This window comes from Egretta garzetta, unplaced genomic scaffold (assembly GCF_000687185.1).
Source record: "Egretta garzetta isolate BGI_Z169 unplaced genomic scaffold, ASM68718v1 scaffold139, whole genome shotgun sequence".
Taxonomy (NCBI): Eukaryota; Metazoa; Chordata; class Aves; order Pelecaniformes; family Ardeidae; genus Egretta; species Egretta garzetta.
This window is the reverse complement of record NW_009260832.1, coordinates 2366350-2391198: the sequence shown is the minus strand read 5'-3', so window position 1 is coordinate 2391198 and position 24849 is coordinate 2366350. Positions and strand designations below refer to the sequence as shown.

The window sequence follows — 24849 nt, the reverse complement described above, 5'->3', positions numbered from 1 at the left end:
AGGGAAAGATTAAACACCTTCAATAACTATTCATATGAATCTCACAGAGTAAAGGCAGAGAAAGTGACATTACAATGTGACTTAAAACATTATTAAATTATTGCAATATATGTCTATGTGACATTTCTGTATATTTTGATATAAATTTGACAGTAGATCTGATTTTTCTACAAGAAAATTCATGTAATATAGTTCAAATCTATTTCTGTTTACCAGTAGTTGGACTGACTCGTGTGAGTAGCACCACAGGGGGTACTATCTAAGTACTAGAGGCAAGGATAGGTCTTTGTATCCTCCCCAATTCTGTGTATTTTTTATTTTCTGTGGGTTGTAAAAATTTATGATACTGTCCTGTCAGCTTTTCACTGAATAGAAGCTCTAGACAAGGGGTTGTATTCTTTTTATAGGTGACTTCAGATTTGCAGGATTCGCATGTGTGTTCACCTATCATGCTCATATTAAAGGTTCTAGTGCACAGTTCAGTAGTATACTGCTAGTATATTGAGGCAGAATAGCTAAGCAGTTGCAGATGTAAGCAATGAATATCTATACAGAGCTGTTTCAGTCACCTTTTGAGCTTTTTAGGTTAAGTGGTTTAGGTTTTCTTTTTTTAAAACTCTGAGATGTATGGAAAATATCTTTGTAATTTTAGGATAATTTTTCAATACAAGAATGATACTACTTTAATGTGCATATTGTCGCTGTATTGACTCTGTGTGTCTTCTTATCTCTGCAGGAGAATTACATGAGGCTAACAGTTCTGATGCAAAACGAATGTCAGAAACGGCTGATACTGGTATGAACAGCCAGGCGGGGGATAAGTCAAAGGAAGACATTGAGTCAGAAAGGACTTCTGTGGCCAGGGAAACCTGGATTAGCTTTGAAGACTTCTGTGTTTGTTTCCAGTAAGGAGCAGAGGGTTTGGGGTTTATTCCATTAAATATACAACATAACAATGGTAAAATGCAAAAGGTGACTATATAAAAACTGTATCTTCTCAACAGATCTTCTTTTATAGCTACCCTGCCTTTCAGGGTAGTCCCAGGGCTACTCTTCTGACCAGATTTACTGTCTCTGTTGGCAGTGAGTCTGTAGGTGCAGCCCCATGCTGTCTCTCGAGTGTGTCCTCCAGAGTACAGCAGAGAACACAACCACCAGCTTCATGAAGTGTATGTCAGACTGAAATGTGGGTGGGAGATGGTAGGTCAGGGAGCGTGTAACCATCAGGGTGCTCACATACCTTACCCATCAGCCAGGGTCTGCATCTGAACAACACAATTCTATGGCAAAAAGAAGTTGTTGAAATCCTCTGTTGCCCTCAGCATAGCTCAGCTTGGTCAAGTAGGTGCTTTCTTTCTCTCCCTTTTCAATATAGTTCCAAGGTGATTAAACCTCCGCAAACATAGAAAAGCTAGTGTATTTGTAACATAACATCTTTAGCGTCTGTCTTTCAGATTTAAGAAGCCTTATACGCTATAGATCCTTTAGAGAATTTGACATTGCTGAGGGGAGTAATTAGAGAAAATTCATCCAGGTTTTGTTTTTTTTTTTTTATTTGAATTTGTAACTCAGATTTCTTTGTGAAGCTTTTACTTTCATAAATGAATGTTTTCTTGAGCAGATATTAAACTCTGCTCCCTCTCTGAGGGAGAATGTGTAACTTTTATACCAGCAACACTACTTTAGGAATAAAAGATCACGGATCACTTTAGACCTTGTTAAGGTTGGCCTGTCTAATTTTAGGGATCCCCAGGTCCAGGAAGATATGGTCTTCAGAAGAAAAGTATCACAAACAAAATAATTTCCTTTCCTTTCAAAGTGTTGCTCACAGTGTTGTACACAGAGAATGTAAAATATGAAGTTTTTAACTTCTTAACAAACGTAAAGTACTGTTGACCTTTTGTAGACCACTGTAATATTAATTAATACAGAAAGCATTTATCAGTTTCTTATTCCTGTCCCTAAAGGGGTGAGAGTTGACTTATTTTCACAGTGAACTGATAAAGCTGCTGTTAACAAAGCATCTTGATTAACCTTTGAAGGATTTATCACTCAGAAGAAATCAGGCATCTGAGATTTTTATTTTACCAGTCAGTTCTGTTGAAAGCATCTCCTTGTCTGGCATGCCTATATCTCAGATACAGTGAAAATAAAATGGATGTTCAGAGTTCATATCAACTTTGAGAAATGAGGAAAATTTTAGTCATTGTAGGAATTGATATGTCAGCAATGGATCAGGATCCCTGTGAAGCCTCTAAGTAATCAAAATATTTCTTTTACATAAAACATTGGACTTCACATCTGATTCCATCCTCATTTAAAGCTGAAGTCATTTATATTGCCCTTGTTTAAATCAAGGTCAGAAAAAATTGTTGTCAGGAATTAAGTAGCTTTCTGACGGTGTGCAAACACCACAGAATTGAAAAAGCACATTCATAAACTGTAAAAAATAGTTCTTCCTTACAGCAAGACTTTATAGATAACTTTATTACCGTAATTTTCAGGTAGGCATGGACGTTTTAGAGTAATATTAGCTTATTACCATTTATAGATTCAAATTGGACAAATTAGTGGCCTGACCTCCAATGGAAAACTGTAGAAGTGCAGCAAAGGTAGAAATTAAGGTCAGCTGCTTTCTCTGGTGATTAATTGTATTCACCTTTTATGAAACTAAAACCATTGAACTGTATTCGAGAAATAGATGGGAGTCTGATTTATGACAGTAAAATTAGTATCTTATGCTATGAAATAGACACTTACCTGAAATGTATCATTTATACTAAGATTATTTTCCTACATGTATTTTTATTTTATTTTCTCCCTAGGAACCTGTATGTTTTCCACAAGCCACATACATATGCTTATAACTATCAGAAGACAGATTTTAAGGTATAAGACTGTACTGAGTTTTTATGTGCTTTTATTTTAATTTTTGTCAAAGTCTTGCATAATTAGATAATACATATATACTAAATGACATTGCTAGATCACATAGAACTGCTATTACTGAAAAAATAATAATGCCTTAAGATTACTATAGTCAATACAAAGATAATGCTTGCTAGCAAACATCCAGAAGTGCTTCACTGTGTTTAAGACAAGAAAAAAATGGTGTGGAATGCTATTGCACAATAATAAAAAAAACTGAGTATGTATATCATGAAAGTTGGTAGTGAGAGTACATATTACAGTGAATCAGACCTCCATCCTCTCTTTATCTTGATTTAAATCTACCTTATAACATTTTAGAGACTAATTAAACTTAATGATGATTCAGCTGCAACTTCAATTCTCCTTCATCTTCACCTGTCACCTAAAACCCAAATCAGGAGTCTGTATATCGCAGCACCCCCATTTTCTCTTTACACGCTAAGTCCTTTAGCAACTTACAAGATTGTGTTGCAGGGCTTAGAAGTACCCCTTAGTTGCACTGAAATTACACTATTTCTTCAAACCTCCCATTAGTTCATATTATCAGAAGGTTATTCAACATGCTTGAATATCCTGTTCCAGCTCCAGTTTTATACTGTAACTGAAGTGTAATTGTAGAGTACTGAAATGTAAACTCCAGGCATGAACTTTATGTAAAAGCCTATACTGAGAAGGTTAACTACATGGATTATGCTTCATAATTGTAGTATATACCTGCAATCTCACAACTCTCTGTATTTGTAATCACATCACAAGAAATTTTCCCAATCACTGCATGATATACTTTCACAAGCCATAATCAGCATTGAGACTCTGTCAGCCTGTGTACTATTGTGCCAAAGACCTAGCCTTGTGCCGTAAAACCATTCTATTTTTTTACATTGATACAGATGAGGGGTTTACACTATTAGGTAAATTCTGTACCAGACTTATAAAAGAACTCTTCTATATTATGCTACAAAGATAATAGTAGTGGCGTTCCAGGACCAAATACAAAAAATGTATTGATATGACTGGACAATGTAGGAAGAGGTGTTGAAACAGTTCTGAAGCAAAGAAGCTCATTCACCTTCAGATTTTGAAGAATTTCTGGGAACAGTAGCATCATTCTGTAGTTTCTAATATTGGCATAGGAATTAGGTATTAAATTTGGGAGTGAAAAGTGCTGCCTCCATGTATTTTTGTAGAAAAAACATAATGAGGCAGAATCAGTCATGTGTTACAAATTAAGAGTGCTTATTTCTTTCAAGCTTACTGTAATTAATTAGAACCAGAAAGCTGCAGCACAAAGCAAAATTTTTAGTCTTCCATTGAATGCTGTTTGGCATGTAGAACTACTGAACTGAAGTACGTATGAAGAATATCGTGTAAAAGTAGATATATTCTCATTCAGGAAACTTTTCTGTTTCCTTTTATCTCTTAACTGAACATTATGCATGCCACACGTGCAGCATGAGGCTCTGGGCTTAAATGACATGTCTGAAATTTGGAAGTAGTAATGACAGTTAATTACTTACTTCCCATACCACACCTAGGGCCACAATATTTGAAATCTTAGTCATACTTCGTATAAGCCCAGGGTAACAGCATTCAGTGAAAAAGAAAGGTCAACAAATGTCTGTTTTTCTACGCAGTCTACTGATGAACGAGTCTTCTATTATCTACTTGTGGACAGTCTGATGCCCATTGAAATCCTGGTTAGCTTTTCTGCATTAGTACACTGGGATGATACTGGAGGTAAGGCCAACACTGAAAAGTGCACGTTCACGTTGTATTTTCCCGTATTTGAATATGCCTGTGCTGTTGTGTTTGGCTGTGGTGTATTTTGGCACAGTTTGAGAGCTCAGCATTAAATAGTCAATTGATTCTACGAAATACATTAATATTCAAGTGATACTTTCTTGCTATTTAATATTGATGATGAATATTTTCTTGAAAGGATCCCTCCCTTTACTGTTCATTACGATTTGCTGAAAGCTCTTCATCAATGTATTTCTGGCATGGATTTTGTTATGTTTCTTAGGGGTTTTTTGTCTACAAATTCCATTCTTGCAAGCTAGTTTATGCCTTAGCTGATCAGAACTACTTGAAAGGAGGCTGTAGCAAGGTGGGGGTCAGCCTCTTCTCCCTGGTAACAGACGATGGTCTGAAGTTGCACCAGGGCAGGTTTAGGTTAGACATTAGGAAAATTTTCTTCACAGAAGGGGTTGGCAGGCTCTGGAATGGGCTGCCCAGGGAGGTGGTCGAGTCCCTATCCCTGGAGGTATTTAAAAGAAGGCTAGATGAGGTGCTTAGGGACATGGTTTAGTGGTGAGATGACAGGATTAGGTTAAAGGTTGGACTTGATGATCTTAAAGGTCTTTTCCAACCTAGACAATTCTAGAATTCTATGAAATGCAGTAAAATCAGCAATATGACCAAAGTTTATTTTTGAAGTGATTTTTAAACTCATGCACTGTAAGCTCTAAAGTATATTTACAGCTGGTGAGATCCAACAGCTTGGATGGTTTAAATAAAAATCACTTGTATTTTATGGAAGTCATAGATTGGCATTCAGAAAAGCTAATGCATATTATGACAATCAGCTTAAGTTAATCAGACATTTAAACATTGGATATGGATATAAGTTTTGTGCAATTAAAGTAGAACAGATAGAACAAAAGGAAAGCTTAAAAAAACCAAACTGGCCATCCCATTAAAATAATTACACCATAATATAAATATAAGCTCTATATGGCTGTTTGCTTCCTTTACATGTTGACAGAATGGATTTTTATGGAGTTTTAGAGCAGCCTTAAGCAACTTGGAAGATGTCTGATTTACACATCCTCCTAACACATTCTTTTAACCATTATTTTTTAGTAAACAGTACAAAAAAGCCATCTTCTGTACCACCTATGCATTTTAAATGACTGGCTCTTTTCTCGGAATTATCAAAGCTTAAATGAAGACTTCAATGACTGAAGTAGATTCTGCATAAGTGTATTTGTCTTCATGTTACTGTTATTCCCCCACAAACTGTGGTTGGGTTTTTTTTTGTTTCTTATTCTAGGTACTAAACAAGAATGTTCTAGTATTTCAAAAGGTGTGCTGATGGTTGAACATTTCTCTTGGAAATGTGTGACTCCTGGAGAACTTGTGTTAAAGATGCATACATCTGCAACTAAAGCTACTGTGTTAAATCTTCCTGTTGGGTATGTACAAGGCTTCATTTCTGTCCTAACACTTTAGTCTTAAGGCTTGAGATGATCTTTTACTTTACACAGTAACTAAGAGTTTATTTCCTAAGCCATAAGTTTTGGAATATCAAACTGGTTGATAGATAGGATTTAGTAAGACTGCAGAATTGCTAGGAATTTAAAATAATTACCAAACACTTGATAAAGATTTTGAATTCTTTACTCTTATTTAAGAGCATTTAGCAAGAATCACCACACTGTTTTTCTAAAAAATAAGCTAGAATAAGAATTCCTAGTTAAAAGTCTTTCTAACTAGAATGATTTTGAGATGTTTCCTGGAGTACCAACAAAAAATAAAGAATTAGGATTTTTAGTGGAACTGTAAAAGAATGATGGTAGCTTTTCTTGAAACAGGATATATGAAACATGACAGGAAACATTCTGAGGTTATCCATGAAGCCTTCCACATCTTGCTTCACATTTACATAGTGCTTAATATGATTTACTTCTCTTTGCATGTAACTCTAGATAGTCAGCATAGAACATTGCTTGTTTGTTTAAGTAAATAAATAGATAAAAGGCAAGAGCCTTTGATATTTGTTAGTTTCTGAAAATGCTTTCAGTGGAACAAGGAAGATGAAATCTTCCTATGTTGCCATAAGCATAGAGTTGCTAATTCATTGAGGCCTTCTACTCTTCCAAAAATAGAAAAACAGCAGTTTAATCTCAAAGAGATGAGACAAAATGTATTTTTAAAAATTAAAAATTTTTAAAAGTAAGGTTTCAAATAAATAGGCATAGAAAGAAAATGCCACAGTACCACACTGATATTAAATCAAAGATCTTTAACAGTGCCCTCTGTTTGTTTTGATTCAGGCTAAAAATGGAAAAGTTATTATTGTGTTTATAGGTTAGTTCTGCCACCACGTTCTTAATGCAGTTTCCAAAAGTTGCATATCTCTGACCTGCAGGGAAGCCAAAACTGTATATCCTTTTGCACCTGCAAATTTCAAAGCTGCCAGAGACACAGGCAGCTCAAATTGATAAGCTTCTCACCTTTGATTCTCTCTCCTTAAGGCAGAGCCAGCAGGCTTTCAGGAAGCTTTAATTTACAGCAGATGTGGGAAATGGGCTTATTGACTGTTCCCCATTTCATTCCAGATGAGAAATGAGTTGCTAAGCCCGGAAGGCACTTTCTTCCCTCTGTCTGTTGATGGCCAGGGGGTATTTCGAATTTCACTCACAAGAAGATGCAATTAAAAAATTGCAGGGTGTGTGTGTAACTCTCCTTTCTTACTCTCGCTGCTGGATCTCTGGTTAGCACTTTGAAGTTGTGGCCTGGATGAACTTCTCCAGCTAAATGCCATTCTGACAATGATACAAGATAATGAAGGTTCACCAGTTGATACAGCAAGCTCCTCAAGCATTTCAGTGGAACTGCAGGACATTGCTACCTGGAGAGAAGAGTATGAATCCCCTGTGTTGTATAGGATACGATCAGGCAGAGTCTGATCTGAGCTGAGTGTATCCCATAAGACATAATGAATTTCTGTTGTTTGCTACCTCAGGAGGTTATGGTTGAATGGTTTGGCCCACAGTTGCTCCATAAAATTGTCACTCTGTAGGTTCATCTAGCCTGACACAATTATGTGTTAATTTTTTCTGGTTTTGTCAATGCAAACATGCAAATTATGATTATAAGTAATGTATGACCAGAACAATTACCTTCTTCTCTAAGTTTTCTAGAGCAAATATGTTTTTACATGTAGTTAGCTATAAACCTGACTAAAAAAACTTCGGGTCTGAACTAGTGATAATACCTGTTTTGCTAAAGAAAACCAAAATAAAACTTAAAGAAATAAAATAAAAATAAAATGATAGTCACTTCTTTGCTTTTACCTACTACCTATGTTTGGAGGTTCTTTTGAAGCAAGGAGACAGAAATGCAGGATTTGAAGAGCCCGTATATTTAGGAATAGGTTTGATTTTTGCCAAATGTATGAAAAGAAAAGCTTAAGAATTGCTGTGATTTACAAAAAGTGCTCCTTGGATTTTTTGTTCTTGCATGTAGGCGACACATATTGCTCTTCACAGTAAGTTCTCCCGTAGGGCACCATATTCATCTGTGTAGCATGGTGCCATGTGTCTTTGGAGAAGAGGATACTGTGATGCCAGGTCTTGAAAAGGTATGCAGAACCAGAACTCGTCAAGCATTGTGATAAAGTTGTTTCTGACTATTATTTAGTTTTAAAGTGCAGTACCATTGGATTTTCATTTAGAGTTATTATACTTAATTGTATAATATTAATTTCTATATTAAATGTATGAGTGCATAAAAGAAATGTGTTTTACAAAACAGCAGGCACTGAGGTGGATATTGCAATAATTGTCTTATATAAATATGTAAGCATTGAGTAGTATTGTGGTTTACATAGAACAGCAGCATAAAAAGGAATGCTAAAAATACATATGTCACCGGTAGTGTATAAGCTCTCTTTTTTAGGCATTGTGATAAGAGGTAAAAATACATGTAAAATGTTAATTAATATTCAAAAATACCTGCCTAGTAAAATAAACTGTCACATCAGTAAAGTTTGTTTTGTCCCATGGGATCACATATTATTCACTGGGTCCCAGAGTAGCTTTTATACTTAAAATGAACAATTGATTCAAGCAATTTTTCATAGCTGAGATAAGAGACCCAGGGGAGTAATTATTACAGCTTTTGTTCTTCATTGCCTAGAATCCAGACAGATATCACTGCCATCCATATTTTCAAGATTTCTTTGGCAAGCAGTAGGCCCAAATATTTGTCATGAGTACTGGGAGAAGGGAGTAGCTTCTAGATCACAACTGTGCCAAAATATTGTGAAAGGTGAGGCAGCAAATTTATATAGCAGTGTAGGTTCAGAGTCCTAATTATAGGACGTTAAAGCAGCTTATGCAAATTTATTACATCTATTGTAGCAAGAAGTTTAAATATAAGAAGTTGGGCCATTAAAAACCTCTTGTGGCTGTAATATCTCCTTGTCTTGAGACGTGGGTGAAAAGCTATTCCTCATGAAGAAAATAAAGCAGAATTATATCCTGGGGTCTTCTCTGCACTTTTTTTGAAGACAACAATTTCTCTGCCGAGTGTCATTTGCTGGAAAGTGTCCACGTTCTTGCACAGAAATCCTGATGAATATTAATGATGCTTTAGGTAGAATGTATTTGGATGTTGTTTTCAGTGGGAACCAAACACTCATCTGTCCTTTTATAATAGAAGAGATGCTGTGCATTTCAGCTAACAAGAGTCTTACTGTCGCTGCCATAGAAATTCTCTACGTGCATCTTATTTTTGATTAAATGTTCTAGAACTAATGATACAGGAAAAATAAAATCCTTAACAAATATATGTTATGCTGCCTGTTAGTGTGTTGTAACATTTGTATTTCAGTAGCTAATGTCAGTGAAAATTTTATATGCTTTTGAATACCAGAGACCTAATTAATTCTACAGTTTATAAAATTAGTAACGATTACCTGACTTAGGAGAAGTTTTGTACTTCAGCTTGTATCCTGTCACAGCCTAGAAAGAAAACAAAAGAAAATCTTAAAGCAGTCTTTCTAGCAATGATTCGTTTTCTTCTCTCTCTCCAGGAGAGCTACCGGTTTATAGAACAGGCTACAGCTATCCTGAAAGCTGTTGGAAATGTGATAAATAATTTCAGCAGTAAGCCTGAACTTTCTAAAGCCTTGAAGGAGTTGGAACTAACTCACTGTCCTCCTGGCCTCCATGGCACTGGAATGGCTGAAGAACACTTCAAGGTGAACAAACAATTTTAATAAACACATATCTAAAGGCTACAGAAGCTGGATAACAGCTTAACATTGTCGTTAACCTCTTCAAACCAATGACTGTGCTTTTAAAAACGACCTCCTGAGTGCTCCAAATGTGGCATTCCTTATTAAGTGTAAGCCCAAATGACATAACTTGCAACTGTGTACTATAATTATCTTCTTTTAATATGAACAAATTTCAGTATTCATAGAGTAGCATGTTCTAATTTTGTCAGTTTAGTTTAGCACTCTTTGGGGCAGAAAGCATCAGCTTTTTTTATTTTATGAGTTAATTTTTGAATTTAAGAGACACTACCTGAAATGCAGAAAAGCCAGACTCAGTCCTTTCTGTGCTTGATGTTGATGGCACAGGTAAACGTTAAAGCTTACATTACTGAAGACAGTAATGAGTTTTTTTCACCTACAGTATTTCTAGGCAGTTTTTCTTCAGTTTTTGAAACTGCAACATTCTTGTTCAACTATTCTGCTCTCTGTGTGTGATAAATTAAATGGTCTTTAGATACATTACACTTTTCCGTAGATCTCTATACTGTAGCTTTTCAATATTATAAAAAGATTGCAACAAAAAAAGTGATGCAAAGCTAATTTTTATGTCTATGCAAATGTTGATAACACTGCTAAAACTTGGATTTTTCTACAGTCAGTACTTTATGTATTCCAGATTCACTTACTTTCATCAAAGTACTGGAAAGCTCATGCAATTTGGACTGTGTATTTTAGAAGACTGAATAGAAGGAAGGGATTAATACTTTTATAATCACTGATATTAAAATTTAGAACTCCTAAGCTAGTGCTTTTATACATGGGCTTGACAGCAGGCTCAAATTCAGCAAAACAGAATTAAGAAAGAATGATTCCAGGTGCACCACTCATGAAAGAGGTAATTTGCATGCCAAGTCTAACAGAAAAAATAACTTTGACCTCTGGAATGGAAAATACAAATTTTAAATTTATATGTTCATATGAAATATGTGCAAAACCTAGGGACCTTAAGAAAAATTCAGTAGGCATGTGCATACATACCTCTTCCTCTCTCCCTCTCTAAAAAGACCAGTGTATATTTGTAAAGGAATGAAAAACCAGAAATGTGATAAATGAGAGGCACTGAATTGACAGTGATTCAAGAATGGAACTATGGAAATTATCTGTCTTTAACACAAACAGTGAAAAATTATTCTGAACATCAGAATGTAGTAGAGTCTTTCTTCACTAGCCTTAAATCTTTCAAAATAAAGGAAGTGGTTGTTAATATTAAAATGCATAACTTCAGATAAAATGTTTCCAGAAAGCAGAAAAATCTGGAAATAGTGACTATGAAAGAGAAAAATTATGTCTTTTCCAATAAGTTATTACCTTGTTCTTCAATGCAAATTTTGAAACAAGCTCTGAAAAACACACTCTAAAATTTCCATCTATTGGAAGAAGGAAAAAGAAACTCAATTTCTGCTCTTTAAAAAATGTCAATATGTTGAGAATAAAGTCAGTTTAGTCATATAAGTTGGACACCAAATCTTCCCCTCTTGCCCATTAATATATATTCCTACTTTTCCTTCTGGTGCCACCTCCTAATTCAGTAAGCATGCCTGTTCAGTTGTTGGTCTCTGTTCTGAATCCTCCTGTAAGAATGCCAGTTGTCATGACGGTGATTGATTGTAATGTGTTCTATCCTCTGGTATGAGACCATCAACTCCCTTCACATAAACTACTAGGATATTTTGGGGTGATAAAAACCTATGTTGTAGAATCAGTCCTGTACTTAATAAGCCAGGCATGAAACAGGTTTTCTCTTGATTGTTGGCTTGAAGCATTGTAGTCCTACAGTTCGGACTAATTTTCAGATATTGTATTTGTTAAAGGAAGTTAAAGACTTAATTTTTACGTGAAAAAAGAAGAAAGCTAAACGGTTTTTGAAACAATAATGAGAATCAATATAAATTTAGCTTTTAAAAATGAATTATTCTTTGACTACTTTTCCTCTGTTTTATTTTTAGGTTTTCAATAGTGCATTTTGGTATTTGATCAAATATGTATTAGGCAAGAAGGCTCCTTACAGCTATAAATTTGCCTTCAGGTCCTTCACTTTGGATTTTAAAGACACTGAGGTTTCTGAAGATGACACTGTGTCTTCAGGTACTGTACTGGTATTGCTAATCACTTCAAATATATCTGCCCATTCTTATTTTGAAGGAAGTGAACTCTTCCCTAATCTTGTGTTTTCTTGCCTAAGTAAGCATGGTTCATTTCTTATGAGATGCCTAAGCCTTCTACTGTTGACAGCACATCTGAGACTCATCTCAGAATAGAAATTATAATTTTCTTTGTTCCAGAAAGTCTATTCATGTTTTGTTAATTTATAAAATTGCCCTATGTGTTCCTTGATTTGCATTTGTCAGTACTGACAAGCATTAACAAGCATCTACAGATCCTTTTTTTACCTGGTGTACCCATGTACCCAAGAGATCCTGGCTCTTGTTGAAATTATGAGCTGAAAAGACATTAAGTACATACATTGTTCACAAAATGAGAGTGAAGGAAGACTCAGGGTAGTACCTTCGTTGAAAGTTCAACTATTTCTTGGTGATGGGTTGTTTTTCTGTTTGTTTGTGGAGTATTTTTGTTTTTTCTTTGCTTGCTTGCTGGCTTGTTTTTTAAGCCTATTATTTGGCAAATTTCTCATGTTGGCTGGCTAGTCACACACATTTAGTGGGGAACTAGCTACAGCACCATCCACCTCTTTTCCAGCCTGTGACGAGGGTATGCTGGATACCTGAAGGTACTCTGGGAGGAGCCATTGGAAAGCAAACGGATTTATTACAAGCAGGGATAATTCTCTTCCTGCAAGTTCTTTGCCTCATTTTGCATGCAGGCTGGAGGCATAAGCAGTTAGAATTAAGTTCGCCTGGCACCCAAATATATGGCTCTTTTCCATTTTAAGAGACTTATTTTGCAGTCTATGTAACTTTTTAATCTATTAATATTAATATTACAGTTTAAATTATCAATAGAATCTTGATGTATATGGTTTCATGTTAAGACAGAAAAATACTTTATCTGAAAAATTGGCAGGAAGATACATCATCACCATTTGAAGGACATTCTTTCAGGATGACTTAGCTTTTCCTTCTGCTATTATGAAGTTACAGTATAAGGTCTTTCTCCTTGGTCAGTCAAAATTATATTAATTTCCTTTCATTAGTCAGTTTATTTTGGAAAATTGGTATAAACAAACTTCATTAAAATTTACACAAATATCTTTACTGACAAAATGATGTAATAGTCTTGTTCTTTAAGAAAGCACATATACTTGTCTCTCACTCTTTAATGGGGACTTCCCTCTAAATTTCCTCTCTTCTGAAGATTATTCTGCTGTGAGATTCTACTTCTACTTAATTCTTCTATTAATTAACTATAATTAACTCTATCTAATTCCTCTACTCTTCAGAGATGAAGGATCAGCCGGAATGACTGAATAACTCATTTATTTTTCACAGAATTATATCCTATGGCAAGAGTATAACGGTCAGCATACTGACATTTGTAACGCCACTTGAAGTCAACAACACCTGTCACCTTTTTCAAGGTGACCGTGCTACTGATTTCTGTATTGCCCCTAAAAACTCAAATACTTGTTAGCAATAGAAGACATTTTAAAATTAATTTGAATAACTAGCACAGCTGACAGGTTGTAGCAAAGCCCTCATATATATTACTGAATTATGAGATCCACTACATCAGAATATTTTTTTAGGATTCAGGGGGAGAATTAAAAAAGTGGAATAAATGTATGGAAGAGTAAAGTTCTGTTTCAGTCTGATTTGCTCCGGTGCCCAATATATCTTTTTAATTTAATTGCTTTTTCAGGCTTAAATTATAAAAGATTCCTATCGGACTGGAAAGTGAATTGTTTCCCTTTGGCTTTATTGACCTTGGATAGACATTTTGCCTTGCTTAATAGGGGTTGCATTGGAATAAATCCATGCTTTTGTTCAGTTTCCATCTCAGAACTCTAAAGAAAAGGAGACAGCTGCATTCAATAAGCATAAAGTGTTAAGTCAAAAAACCCTTTAAAGATCAGAATATGTAATTATGACTTCATTATTTTGATTTGTATGTTAAAAGAAAAATATTTTTGTTCTTATGATATTGTATAAAAAATTTAGAACAAAAAAATTTAAATCTGTAGGAATATATAATTTCACAAAACATTCAGCATTTCCAGATTTCAGCCTGATCCGACACTTTTGACAGTTGCTATAAATAGAATTCATTTCTGTGTGTGATACTGCTTCCAAATTATTGTATTTGTATATTCAGAAACAATTTAACATTTAACTAAGTGATTATATATCCATATATTCTGTAGCATCACAAATGAAATGTATTATTTCTAGTGTCATAGGTATTTATTTCTAGTTATGGAGTCCACCAGTTTATCCCCAGTGGATAAACTTTTCAGTTTGTTCATAGGGCAATACCAAGCCAACACTTGCGTGTATCCCCCATCAGCGTTTCACAGCTCTGTTCTGAGGGAGTAATGGGGATAATGAGGTCTTGGTTCAGTGACAGGTGAGCTGGAATTTGAACTCATCAGCCTGGTCTCATATAGAAGCTGCGCAGATGGGAAACATTTATTGGGCTAGATCTGAACGGGTACAGGTAAACAGTTCTGTAATCAGTAGTAGTATATGAAAACATAAATGCTGTTCTAAGTGCTTAAAGCACTATGATTTTCAGCTTTTGGAAAATGCAAGCCCTTTCAGTTCCTCTGTCTTTGAATAAACTCCTCTATGGTAGAAGAGTAAGACTCGCTGCAACTGCTGACCACAGCTATAAATACTCCCTCTCCCTCCCAAGTGATGTTAAAGCTAAGGTTCCACAGCAGCTTAAACCAGTGTAACTGCAGGCTTTTGCAGTACCATCCCCACACCCTTCTGCAGCTCCAGCACTGATCAAAGCTTGTGCTGGGCTGATTTAGCCTGCTAAGTTGGCAGAAACATAACCCAATAATAAGGAAAAATTAGAATCATGATATCTAAGTCAATTTCAGTCACTTCTGGAGCCTAAGAGTCTGGATGAATGTTGTTGCTGGCAATACAAATACTGAGATATAATATGAGATATTAATTAAATGCAGATCACGTTCTGATCTTTTTAGACCTTAAGGTGCAGCTTCACTAAATGCTACTACTAAAGTCCTGTTCTTCTCCCCTCCCCATCCCAGAACATGTACTCCCACCATAAGCAGTTGCACAGATCGGCTTGCTAAGGAAGCTAAGCCAAGGGGAAAAAAAATTAAAAACGGTTCATTCAGCAAGCTAATCTCACTCACCGTGCCACTATGTGATCTCTTTATACATTATTCATTTTCCTGCACCTATTACAATGTCCTCATACGTCTTAAGAGGGGAGCCTATTGGCAGTGACATACAACCTGACACTACTAAACTGTTTGCTTACCTGTCTGAAACCAAGTGCGTGCAAGTGGCACCGTCTTGCACCAGTTGGGCGCTTCCTTGGGGAAGTTGTCCGTTACATGATTCTTGATTAAGAAGCAACAAGAACAAGAGATGCTTAGATCAACCAGGAATAACATTAGATGTAGTCGCACTTTTATATATTATTGATTCAGGTTCAGTGTTAGGGTCTCCTTACTTGTTAGGTCAGTCCTGTGTAATTGTGTGTTCATATAAAAAGTATACAACTTTTACTTACTTTATAATATGTTATTTTGCCTTGTATGGGGAATGTAGGCTCTGCAGCAGAGGTCGTTCTTCTGAGCTAAAACACCTGCTGAAAATAGAAGTCTATTTCCTTTCCTTGAAAACAACAATTAGTGGGGTCAAAAGGCATTTTGCCACTGGGTTATTTAATTATAAAATAGACAAACTTGTTGATGGGACAAATTAATTGTGAAATATGTGTTACTTTGATAAATAAATGGGAGAATATAAGTGCCAGACCCTTTTCAGAGATGCACAGTGACAGGACACATCTTAGAACATGTTAAAATCCAGTTGGATATTAGGAAAACATTTTTCACCGTGAGGCTAGTCAAAAATTGGAAGAGATTGGCCAACAAGGTTGTGGAGTCTTCACCCTTGGAGATATTAAAAAGCAGACTGGACATTTACTCAAGACCATGAGTAACCCTGTCTGAGTTGATCCTGGTTTGGATGTGGGATTGGACCAGGTGACCCTCAGTGGTCCCCTCCAGCTGACATATTGTTGACTTCTGATCTGTTGTCTGTTGAAGTGAGCTTGTGTAACCTTTCAGAGTCAACAAGGCTTTCTGGGCTTAGGAAATGAGACAATAATGAGGAATGATGGTTGGGAACACAGCCTCTTTTAACAATATTCAATAAAAGGGATTAGATTGAAATGTGTGATCTCGTGGCTGATGACAGCAGTATCTTTTCTTAAGCCAGTTTGTTTGCAATGTCGCCTGCATTTTTCAAGCAGATTTCTCTCTTTTCTCCTTCTTTTTGTTTGTTGGCATTTTCTTTTGGAGCACTGTTTCCTTCCTCTCATGCTGTCTCACTGCCCTTGTTCTGGATATGTGCAGTTCCAGACTGGCCCCCTGGCACTGGCTCCTTGTAGTGCTGCTCTCCTAAGCCTCCCCCTAAACCCTGGCTCCCCAGGTGCTAGTTCTAGCCATGGATGCCTTCAAAGATGCGTTACTAACTTGTCAGAATCTACTAATTTCTGTTCCATTCCAAAACTCCTTGGTAACATAAAGTCACAGTCATATAAATGAACTCTCACTTTATCACAGATCTTTATCCTTATTCCATGGCTCCTTAGCGGAAGTTAAATGCAATGTTTTGAACAACATTGATGTTTAAATTATTACTTAATAAAATGATCAGATTGAGAGACAGCAGCACTTAAAATCTTGTGAAGCTCTTTTTAAGCTGTATTCAGAGTCAGGCTATAATGTATCAAATCCTTTTGGTTCATGTTTGGAAGGATATTTTGAAATTGCGTTAGGAGACTTGATTTTTAAAAATGCACTGCAGTAGCTGTCCGTAAAGAGAAGTAAGAATTCAGTGATTTGGTATTTAGACTTAGCATAGTAGTTGCATGCTGACTTTGTGTAATTAAATGGTATATTTGTCTAATTTTATCATGATAAGAGCAAATTTTTAAGAGTGATATTTTTGCCATAAGTGGAAGCTTTATGCAGAGACCACTCTGTTTCTGGAATATAGCGCTCTCATCATTTTGTGTTTATTTTGTTCTTTTTAATTTCATTGCAAGCAGCTACAGGATTTTCAGCTTTATTGATATTGCTTATTCTCCTCCCCTTCTTTCAGAGAGCTGTGAGAAGAATTCCCTTAGTCGTTGGCAGAACCAAACTCCCACTTCTGAAGAAGAAGCAGCAGCTCTTAAGCTTCAAGCCATCTGGAGAGGGACCTATGTTAGGAAAGTACTGAACAGCAGAAAACCCGGTGTGTCCTTTAAAAATGCCTTTTAAAAAATGTTTCATGCTTCACCTTATTCAAATATTTACTGAGTAACAAAACGGGTAACAAAGATTTTGTTGCCAATTAATACCTAGTGAAAATGAACTGAAATGCAGTAGAACGTTATAGTTGAATCTCTGATCTCTTATAAAACTTAGAATAGTTCTCAACCTAACCACTCAATTAGCACATATGGTACTAAAGAGTAGAGGAAAGACATTCCACCTAGATTTTCATAGATATTAAACCACAATTTACATCAATGTAGATTTATCTCATAGCTCTGCTAAATGTTGGTTTGTTTTTGTTGGGTTTTGGTTTTTTTTTTTTTTTCTGGAAAGGTAAGGGAAGCCCATATGAGAATCTAAGCATAATGGATAATCAGCAGAACACAGCATCAAAAGCTGTTACTGTGCTCAGAAGATACTGTACTCATAAATGCCCTTCATTCTTATGTATATAAATAATATTACATAGCAGTTAGTCTTGTGTTACTTTTCTTATTCAGCAGTTCTATTATCTCAGCTGGAATATTGTGTCCAAGTGCACTGTCCACAGTCCAAGAAGAAAGATAGGTAACAACTGAGAAATTCTGGGTAGAGCTGTAAGGATCAGGATTAAAGAAGCAACCTACCCCTTCATGGTATCTGCAAATAAAAGCTGTTGGGAGCTAAACAGTGTATTCTCCAAGGACAGAGATCACCTCATGTCATTACAACATGTTACAATGAAAAACTGTAAAACAGAGAAAATACTGATCACATCATTTTTGCAGTTCTAGGAGTGCTGAAAAGTACAAAGGTGATGATGAAGGGAATTCCCTCTGTCAAAGGAGAAATTGGTTATCAGCTCAGTGAGACTTCTGTAAAATTCCAGATAAAAATTAGTGATTCTTAAGACAATTGTGCAGGTGGCATTTTTCACAAGTTTGGCAGGTGTACATTTAGAACAATACAAAAGTTAGATGTTACATTTTCTAACTTATTTCATTATTTCCAGGTGCTAAAGAAAACGCTGATGTCAAAGAAACCTTACAAAAATTGTGGTCTGCGATTGAGTTAAATTTTGAACAGTGTGCTGTAATGCTGTTAAGGTAATCATTTAATAAATTAAACTCTTTTATTGCAGGCAGTACCATAGAATTGCCATAAATTACTGGTTCACAAAGTAAATATGGTAAGAGCATTACTGGTTTTAAAATTAAAAAACTCTGTTGGAAGGGATGAGATGTTATCAGTGAAGATATGCTATGCTTTATTCTGTGTATGCTACATGAATAACACTAGAGCAAATCTAATTTCTAAGTATGTATGTTACAGGTTTTATTCCTACAGCTTGAGCTAGAGTATTGCCTTTCTCCTGTATTTAATTTTTTAATATCCTGGAGGCTGTTTCATAAGTATAAATATGATACTGATTCCTTAGTTAAACCGCTAGCCAGTTGATTTAAAGAAGCATTTTGATTCATGCTATCTGTTAAGGAATCCTGGTTGACATTAGAAAGGAGATAGCTGTACTGTTTATTTGTACCACAGTTTATCTCATCAGAGGATTTGTTTGTAGCACTTGCCTGAAGGAAAGTACATGTATTTCTAGGCAGATGCTTTCCCTGGTATTTAATTACAGCTTTTGAGTTCCTTAAGTCATTTGCAAGTATGACACTCTTCGGGGATCACATATTTTCATTCCTTCAAAATTCTTTCATTCCTTTCAAGTCCTTCAAAAATCTCTCTGCAAGCATTCACACAACCTATCTAGCAGCAGATCAGTTCTGCCAGGGGTAAGGAGTGAGAACTGACCATAATTTCTGGCTGTGGGTATAAATCCTCACTCCTTATAATCAGCAAATTGAGGAACACTTATGTGGGGTATAATTTTATTTCATTTTTTAGTGTTTCTAATCCTGTAAAACCTTTCTATGTTGATGGGATCAGGACAACCACAACCTTGTTCCAAATTAGCCCTCAGTTTTAGATTTGCAGTGTCTCTAAATCAGCAAAGATCAGATGCAGTTTTTAGTCTACTTTCAGATGTTTAAAACTTACAGGATTGATTCTTAGACATCGTCCCAGGCGATACATTTGGGTGTTAAAATCATGCTAATGTGATTTTGTTCAATTTTTTTTTAACAGCTGACAGACTTGCATTTAATATAGCAAGCTAGCACCTTGGCCAATAAAGTAACATGAAGGAATTTTGGAAGTTCAGTATCAGGGTAAAACTTTTCCCATTCTCTAACCCCAGATGTATGGGAGGCCAGAAGTAGTACCATTTTACAACACAAACACCAGTTTAAAGTGCCCTAAAACCTCTCAGTTTGTGCTGGGGTTGTGGTTGCCACCTGTTTCTCATTATACATCCCACAGAAGCTCATCTATGTTTGTCCCTACTATAATTTTCAATGAATTAAAAATTTGCACTTTCTGAGGGGCTTTTTCTGTCTATGTGTGTGCTGTTTATCAGTGCAAAGCTTCATGGATAAGATTTCAAACTGTTCTGCTTTAAATTACTTCTGGCAATATTTGCATCCACTCTGTGACTCACCTTAATTAAATGTCAAGGTTGGCTATTATCACTGCAAAAAACATGGATGTGGAGATTGTTTCTGTAATTCAGATTACTATGTAGGAATAACAGAACATCAGAGTAGCATTGTCCAAATTTGGTGGATAAAACTTTTGCAGTTGAACAACCTGAACACATTCACGTTTGACACAGACAAGACGACAGCTATCACTGAAAATGGAAGTTGTGAGGTTTCTTTAGACTATCCCCTTTACGTAAACCACGTAAACCGAACTTTGAATTAGTGCAATGAAAAGATAGCAAAAAAGATATATTGTTTGCTTGCTGCAGAAAGCAAGTAGTTAAAGAATAATGCAAGACAGAGGGAGCGGCAGGCAGAAGGATATCCTTCCCTTCACCTCTAGGCAGCCATATTTTCACTCATAATCTGCAGAGAAAATCACTGGAAGGACCCAAAAGATGGAGTGAGACCAGTTATCTTTCTTCTGCCCTTCACCTAACAACCTGTTCATATAACAGTGAATTTTGTATGCTGGTCTTCACCTTGCTTTGTCCAGAGGAACATTAATTTTTGATACTGCATATGATAAATAAAAATTCATGGTGTCACTTTGGTGCCAGTGATGTTAGCTCCGATTTTGCAGAACCTCATAACACCTGTGAGATTATTTGCCTTACAAATAACTTCTGAATTTACAGCCTTAGGCTCCTTCCTGTGTGACAGGAATGTCTTTCATCTCATTTTAAATTTATTTGGTTTTGCTTTTATTCCTTTCTTGTTCAAAAATGTTTTAAAAGGAAATAAAGGGTTTTTTAATCTCCTAATGATGCCACAGCCTTAAGATTACATCTTAATATACAGAAATGGAAGTTATACTAACTGATATTAAAAAAAAAAAAGAAAAAGTTAAGTTTTGTAGAAGCCGTAACATTTTGGGCTATTAGAAGCAATTGTACTCATGGATAGACTGATTGATAGAAATGTTTTTATATAAGTATTGGTCATTATGGGCCATTAGCTCTAGAAGAGGTGATCCCTACCTGATTTATTAAGAATGAACAGCTACTAGAAAAACATTAGTAACACGTTTAATATCACTGTTTTACATTCATGCACCAAGCAGTGTTCTTCATGATTAGCATAAAGTCAAGATACATGTGCTCTCCTGATTCGATTTAAATTTTGTTTTCTGCTTTCCAGAGAAATGTTTAAAAGAAACTGTAAATCGATTGAAAAGTTTCCTTGTTATGAGGATGAATGGTGTAAGATCTCTTTTGCTGACTATGCTGTAACGTATGCTGATCAGCCACCAAATGTGTGGTTTGTGGTTTTCAGGTGAGTTTCATACAGCCCTATATAACTCTTATGGGGAAGTAGTATTGATACGCTGTGGTTTTTCACTAACCTGCTTTAAAAACGTAATTTTACATAAGCCTACTTTCCTTAAATTCTAATGTATACTTCTACTTCATGTTACACAAATAATCTTATTTGTGAAAATAATTTTAACATAATTGTATTTTTTATTTTATTTTAGAGAAATATTTCTTGTTCCAGAAGACATGCTTGTAGTGCCAAAGGTGTATACCACTATCCCTTCCTGTAGACTTCACGTGGTTGATAATGACACACTGGAGGAAATGCCACATGTCTTTTTCAAAGTGGCACCTCATGTTTATCCCAAAAATAAGGTAAACGCAGAGAGTCATTGTGAAAAGTATAATTTTAAAAATAATAACAATTGCCCAAATTCTGTGGACATTTTCAGCTATGTCATAATGTTCTACTTAGAAGTGCACCCTTATGTATTTGCAAGTCTGGACAGACTATCACTGATCTGCTTCTGTGCTAAACCTTTGACAGTGAAGGAATAGCCTTAATTTTCTTGGATATTTTTTACTATCACTAAATGGAGGAATGTCATCCCACTTTCCTGTGTTGTGCTTCTCAGTGGCAATATGGTTGCTGCTGCTGCTGTCCATCTGACAGCACAACTTCAGGAGTCAGGGGCCAAACTAAGAACGAAGTTTGAATAGCCTTTTTTTAAGTCACGCTTACAATAAGTAAATTAACATGCACCTTCAGGTGCTAATGATAATTGCAGCATTGATGCCAAATACAGCTTTAGATATGCTTCCTCTCAAAGCCTGTATGTTACTTCAGAAGCATGAGTGTTAATTGCTTCTAAAAAACCAACTGTATTGTTAAATAATTATCACAGCTTCCCCTCCTCCTGCCTTTTTACCTTCAGGCTAAAGACAACAGTTTGCTCAGTCTTTCCTTGCAAGTTACATGTTCTACATCCTTGATTGCTCTCTCCTCTCGACTCTTGCCAATTGCTGTTGGTTTTTTCTTGTTTATCATGCACAACGCTGAGCACAGTAAACTTTGCACCAAGGATTACCATGTGGCCATACAAATGATGAGTAAGGAACAATTAGTTTACATGTCTTGTGGGCTTTACTTCTGGTTATATATCTAACTGATGCTTGCCCTCTTTTGCAACACCGTTAACTTATGTAGTTCTGTAACCCTAGGTGCTTTCCTGAAGAACTAAATCCTGTAGATTATTATTGTTGACTAAATATAGTGTATTTCACTACTGATTACAATGTTATTTTTTCAGACAACTTCCCTAGTTTAAAATAATCTTGAATTCTTATTTTCTCTTCCTCTAAAATTACAATCCTTCTAGTTTGTGGTATAGGCTAATTAAACATATATGTTCTCCATTCCACCATCCACATTACTAACAAAAATACTGAATGGAATCAGGTTCAGGTTAGATGTTTGAAATCTCACTGATTGTATCCTGCTCTTCCAAAAGGAGCCATGAGTATATGCTTTCTGGATGCGGTTGTCCTAGTTTTTTCATTATAACAGCATTTCTTTAGGCTTAGAAGAATGATCAGAGAGACAGTGTCAGGTGTCTCCTTCATTCCCATAGAAGACGTGGTGTCAGGTGTCTCCTTGTTCTGGTTTCAGCTGGGACAGAGTTAATTTTCTTCCTAGTAGCTGGCACAGTGCTGTGTTTTGGGTTTAGGATGAGAAGAATGTTGATACCACACTGATGGTTTAGTTGTTGCAGAGCAGGGCTCACACCAGGCAAGGGCTTTTCAGCTGCCCCTGCTCTGCCAGGTGCACAAGAAGCTGGGAGGGGGCACAGCTGGGACAGCTGACCCAGGGGTATCCCACACCGTATGATGTCATGCTCAGTATATGAACTGGGGGGGCAGTGGGCCAGGGAGCAGCAATTGTTGTTTGGGGCTGGGCTGGGCATCGGTCAGCAGGTGGTGAGCAATTGCATTGTGCATCACTTTTTTTATTATTATCATCATCATAATTATCATCATTATTATTCTTACTATTTTCCTCTGCTGTTTTATTAAACTGTCTTTATCTGAACCCATGGGTTTTACTCTTTTTTCTGATTGTCTCCCCCATCACACCAGGGAGGGGAGGGAGGGAGTGAGCGGTTGCGTGGTGCTTAGTTGCCAGCTGGGGTTAAACCACGACACCCCTTCATTCCCATAGTGTGCTTTCCTCTAAAAGGAAGCTTGATTGGTTTGATAGGACTTGGTTTTTGCAGTCTTTTTGCTATGTTATGGGGGTTGCAAGGAGTTAATTTTATTAGTTATTTCATTATGTTTTCAGACATTGGAGTTATGCTGACTGACAGTTTTCTAGACACCTTTGTCCATCTAAGAAAAAACACTGCAGTTCTATAGTCGTCCAGTACCTTACCTGTCCTCCATCAGTTATCAAAAATAATTTAAAAGTTTTGTGATTTTTTTCACCTGTTATTTAACTTTCAGACAGTTCAGAAGTTCATCAGACCTAACTAATCCAAAACCATAGTTTATCTATATAATCATTTACTACTTCTTTTCCTATTCTGGCCTGCTTCTTACCTCTTTAATGTTACCTTTAGTATTAACTATTCTAGCCACACATTCACAGTTGACCTTTCAGTGAAGACAGGTTTACATTTTAGCCTTCTCCATCTCATTTGTCAATAACAGGGAATTGGTGTTGGTTACAGTCTAACACTGGGAGTAGCCTTCTTGTCTTTCTTTTGTAACTTCACTTCCAATTTCGTCATACTTTTTTTTTTTCACTAGAATGGACTTGCCTTAGCTAGTGTTTATAGTGAATATCAGCTGAATGTGGCCGACAAGGACTGCTACTGCTGGAGGAATATGCTTAAAAAAGAAGGGTTGCAGACAAGCTCTTCAAGCTCTCCAAACTAATGTGGGATCCTCAGGGATCGGATCTGGATTCCACCAGACAGGAAAATTCAGTTTGGAATCTGACAGTGGCAAGTGGCAGCATGAGAAAAGAGATCTCAGTGGTGAACACTACTTACTGCTTTTCAGAAAAGTGACAGGTTATGGAGAGAACAATTGAAACTTCAGATTTATTTCAGATCTCAGCTCAGCATTTGTCCTGCTTAGCAGGATACAACTGTCTAGTTCTGTCTTGTAAGGCAGGTTTTCCATTTGCTTGATTTTAGTAGTTCTTTCTCAGGCCTCCTCCCATTTAACATCTCTTTCTTGAATAAAGATGTCCAAAACTGTACGCAATATTCCAAATAAGATCTTACCCAAACTTTGTGCAATTCAGTGGTTTTAATATTGGAAATGCTTGTTTTGCTGTGCTCTACCTCAGCTGGTAGATTCCTTAATAATTCTTTTTTTCATGGGTACAGCACGATAACCTCAGTGGTTATGTCATCAACTGATTAAAATGGCCCTTTTTGTTTTATTCCTGTCCTTTCTTATTGAAGAAGTCCCCACTTAAAGCAGACATTTTTGTTATTATTCTCTAAAATTATGACTTACATTTTATAATGTGGTTAATACCAGTAAAGGGTGATTTTGGTTTAAGAGTATTATGCAGGTATGCTG

At 36.1% G+C, this 24849-nt stretch overlaps 1 protein-coding gene across 1 annotated transcript in view; it reads left to right on the top strand.

Moving 5' to 3' along the window:
* Positions 1 to 24849, top strand: part of ADGB (androglobin) — a 119113-nt gene that overhangs the window by 60493 nt on the left and 33771 nt on the right. Inside the window, exons 17-27 of the mRNA XM_009646975.1 lie at positions 737 to 905; positions 2826 to 2889; positions 4566 to 4668; positions 5984 to 6125; positions 8182 to 8296; positions 9752 to 9919; positions 11944 to 12082; positions 17266 to 17400; positions 18415 to 18508; positions 21143 to 21277; positions 21480 to 21633. Coding sequence (XP_009645270.1) covers positions 737 to 905; positions 2826 to 2889; positions 4566 to 4668; positions 5984 to 6125; positions 8182 to 8296; positions 9752 to 9919; positions 11944 to 12082; positions 17266 to 17400; positions 18415 to 18508; positions 21143 to 21277; positions 21480 to 21633 — 1418 coding nt within the window. The remainder of the gene's footprint in view (positions 1 to 736; positions 906 to 2825; positions 2890 to 4565; positions 4669 to 5983; positions 6126 to 8181; positions 8297 to 9751; positions 9920 to 11943; positions 12083 to 17265; positions 17401 to 18414; positions 18509 to 21142; positions 21278 to 21479; positions 21634 to 24849) is intronic.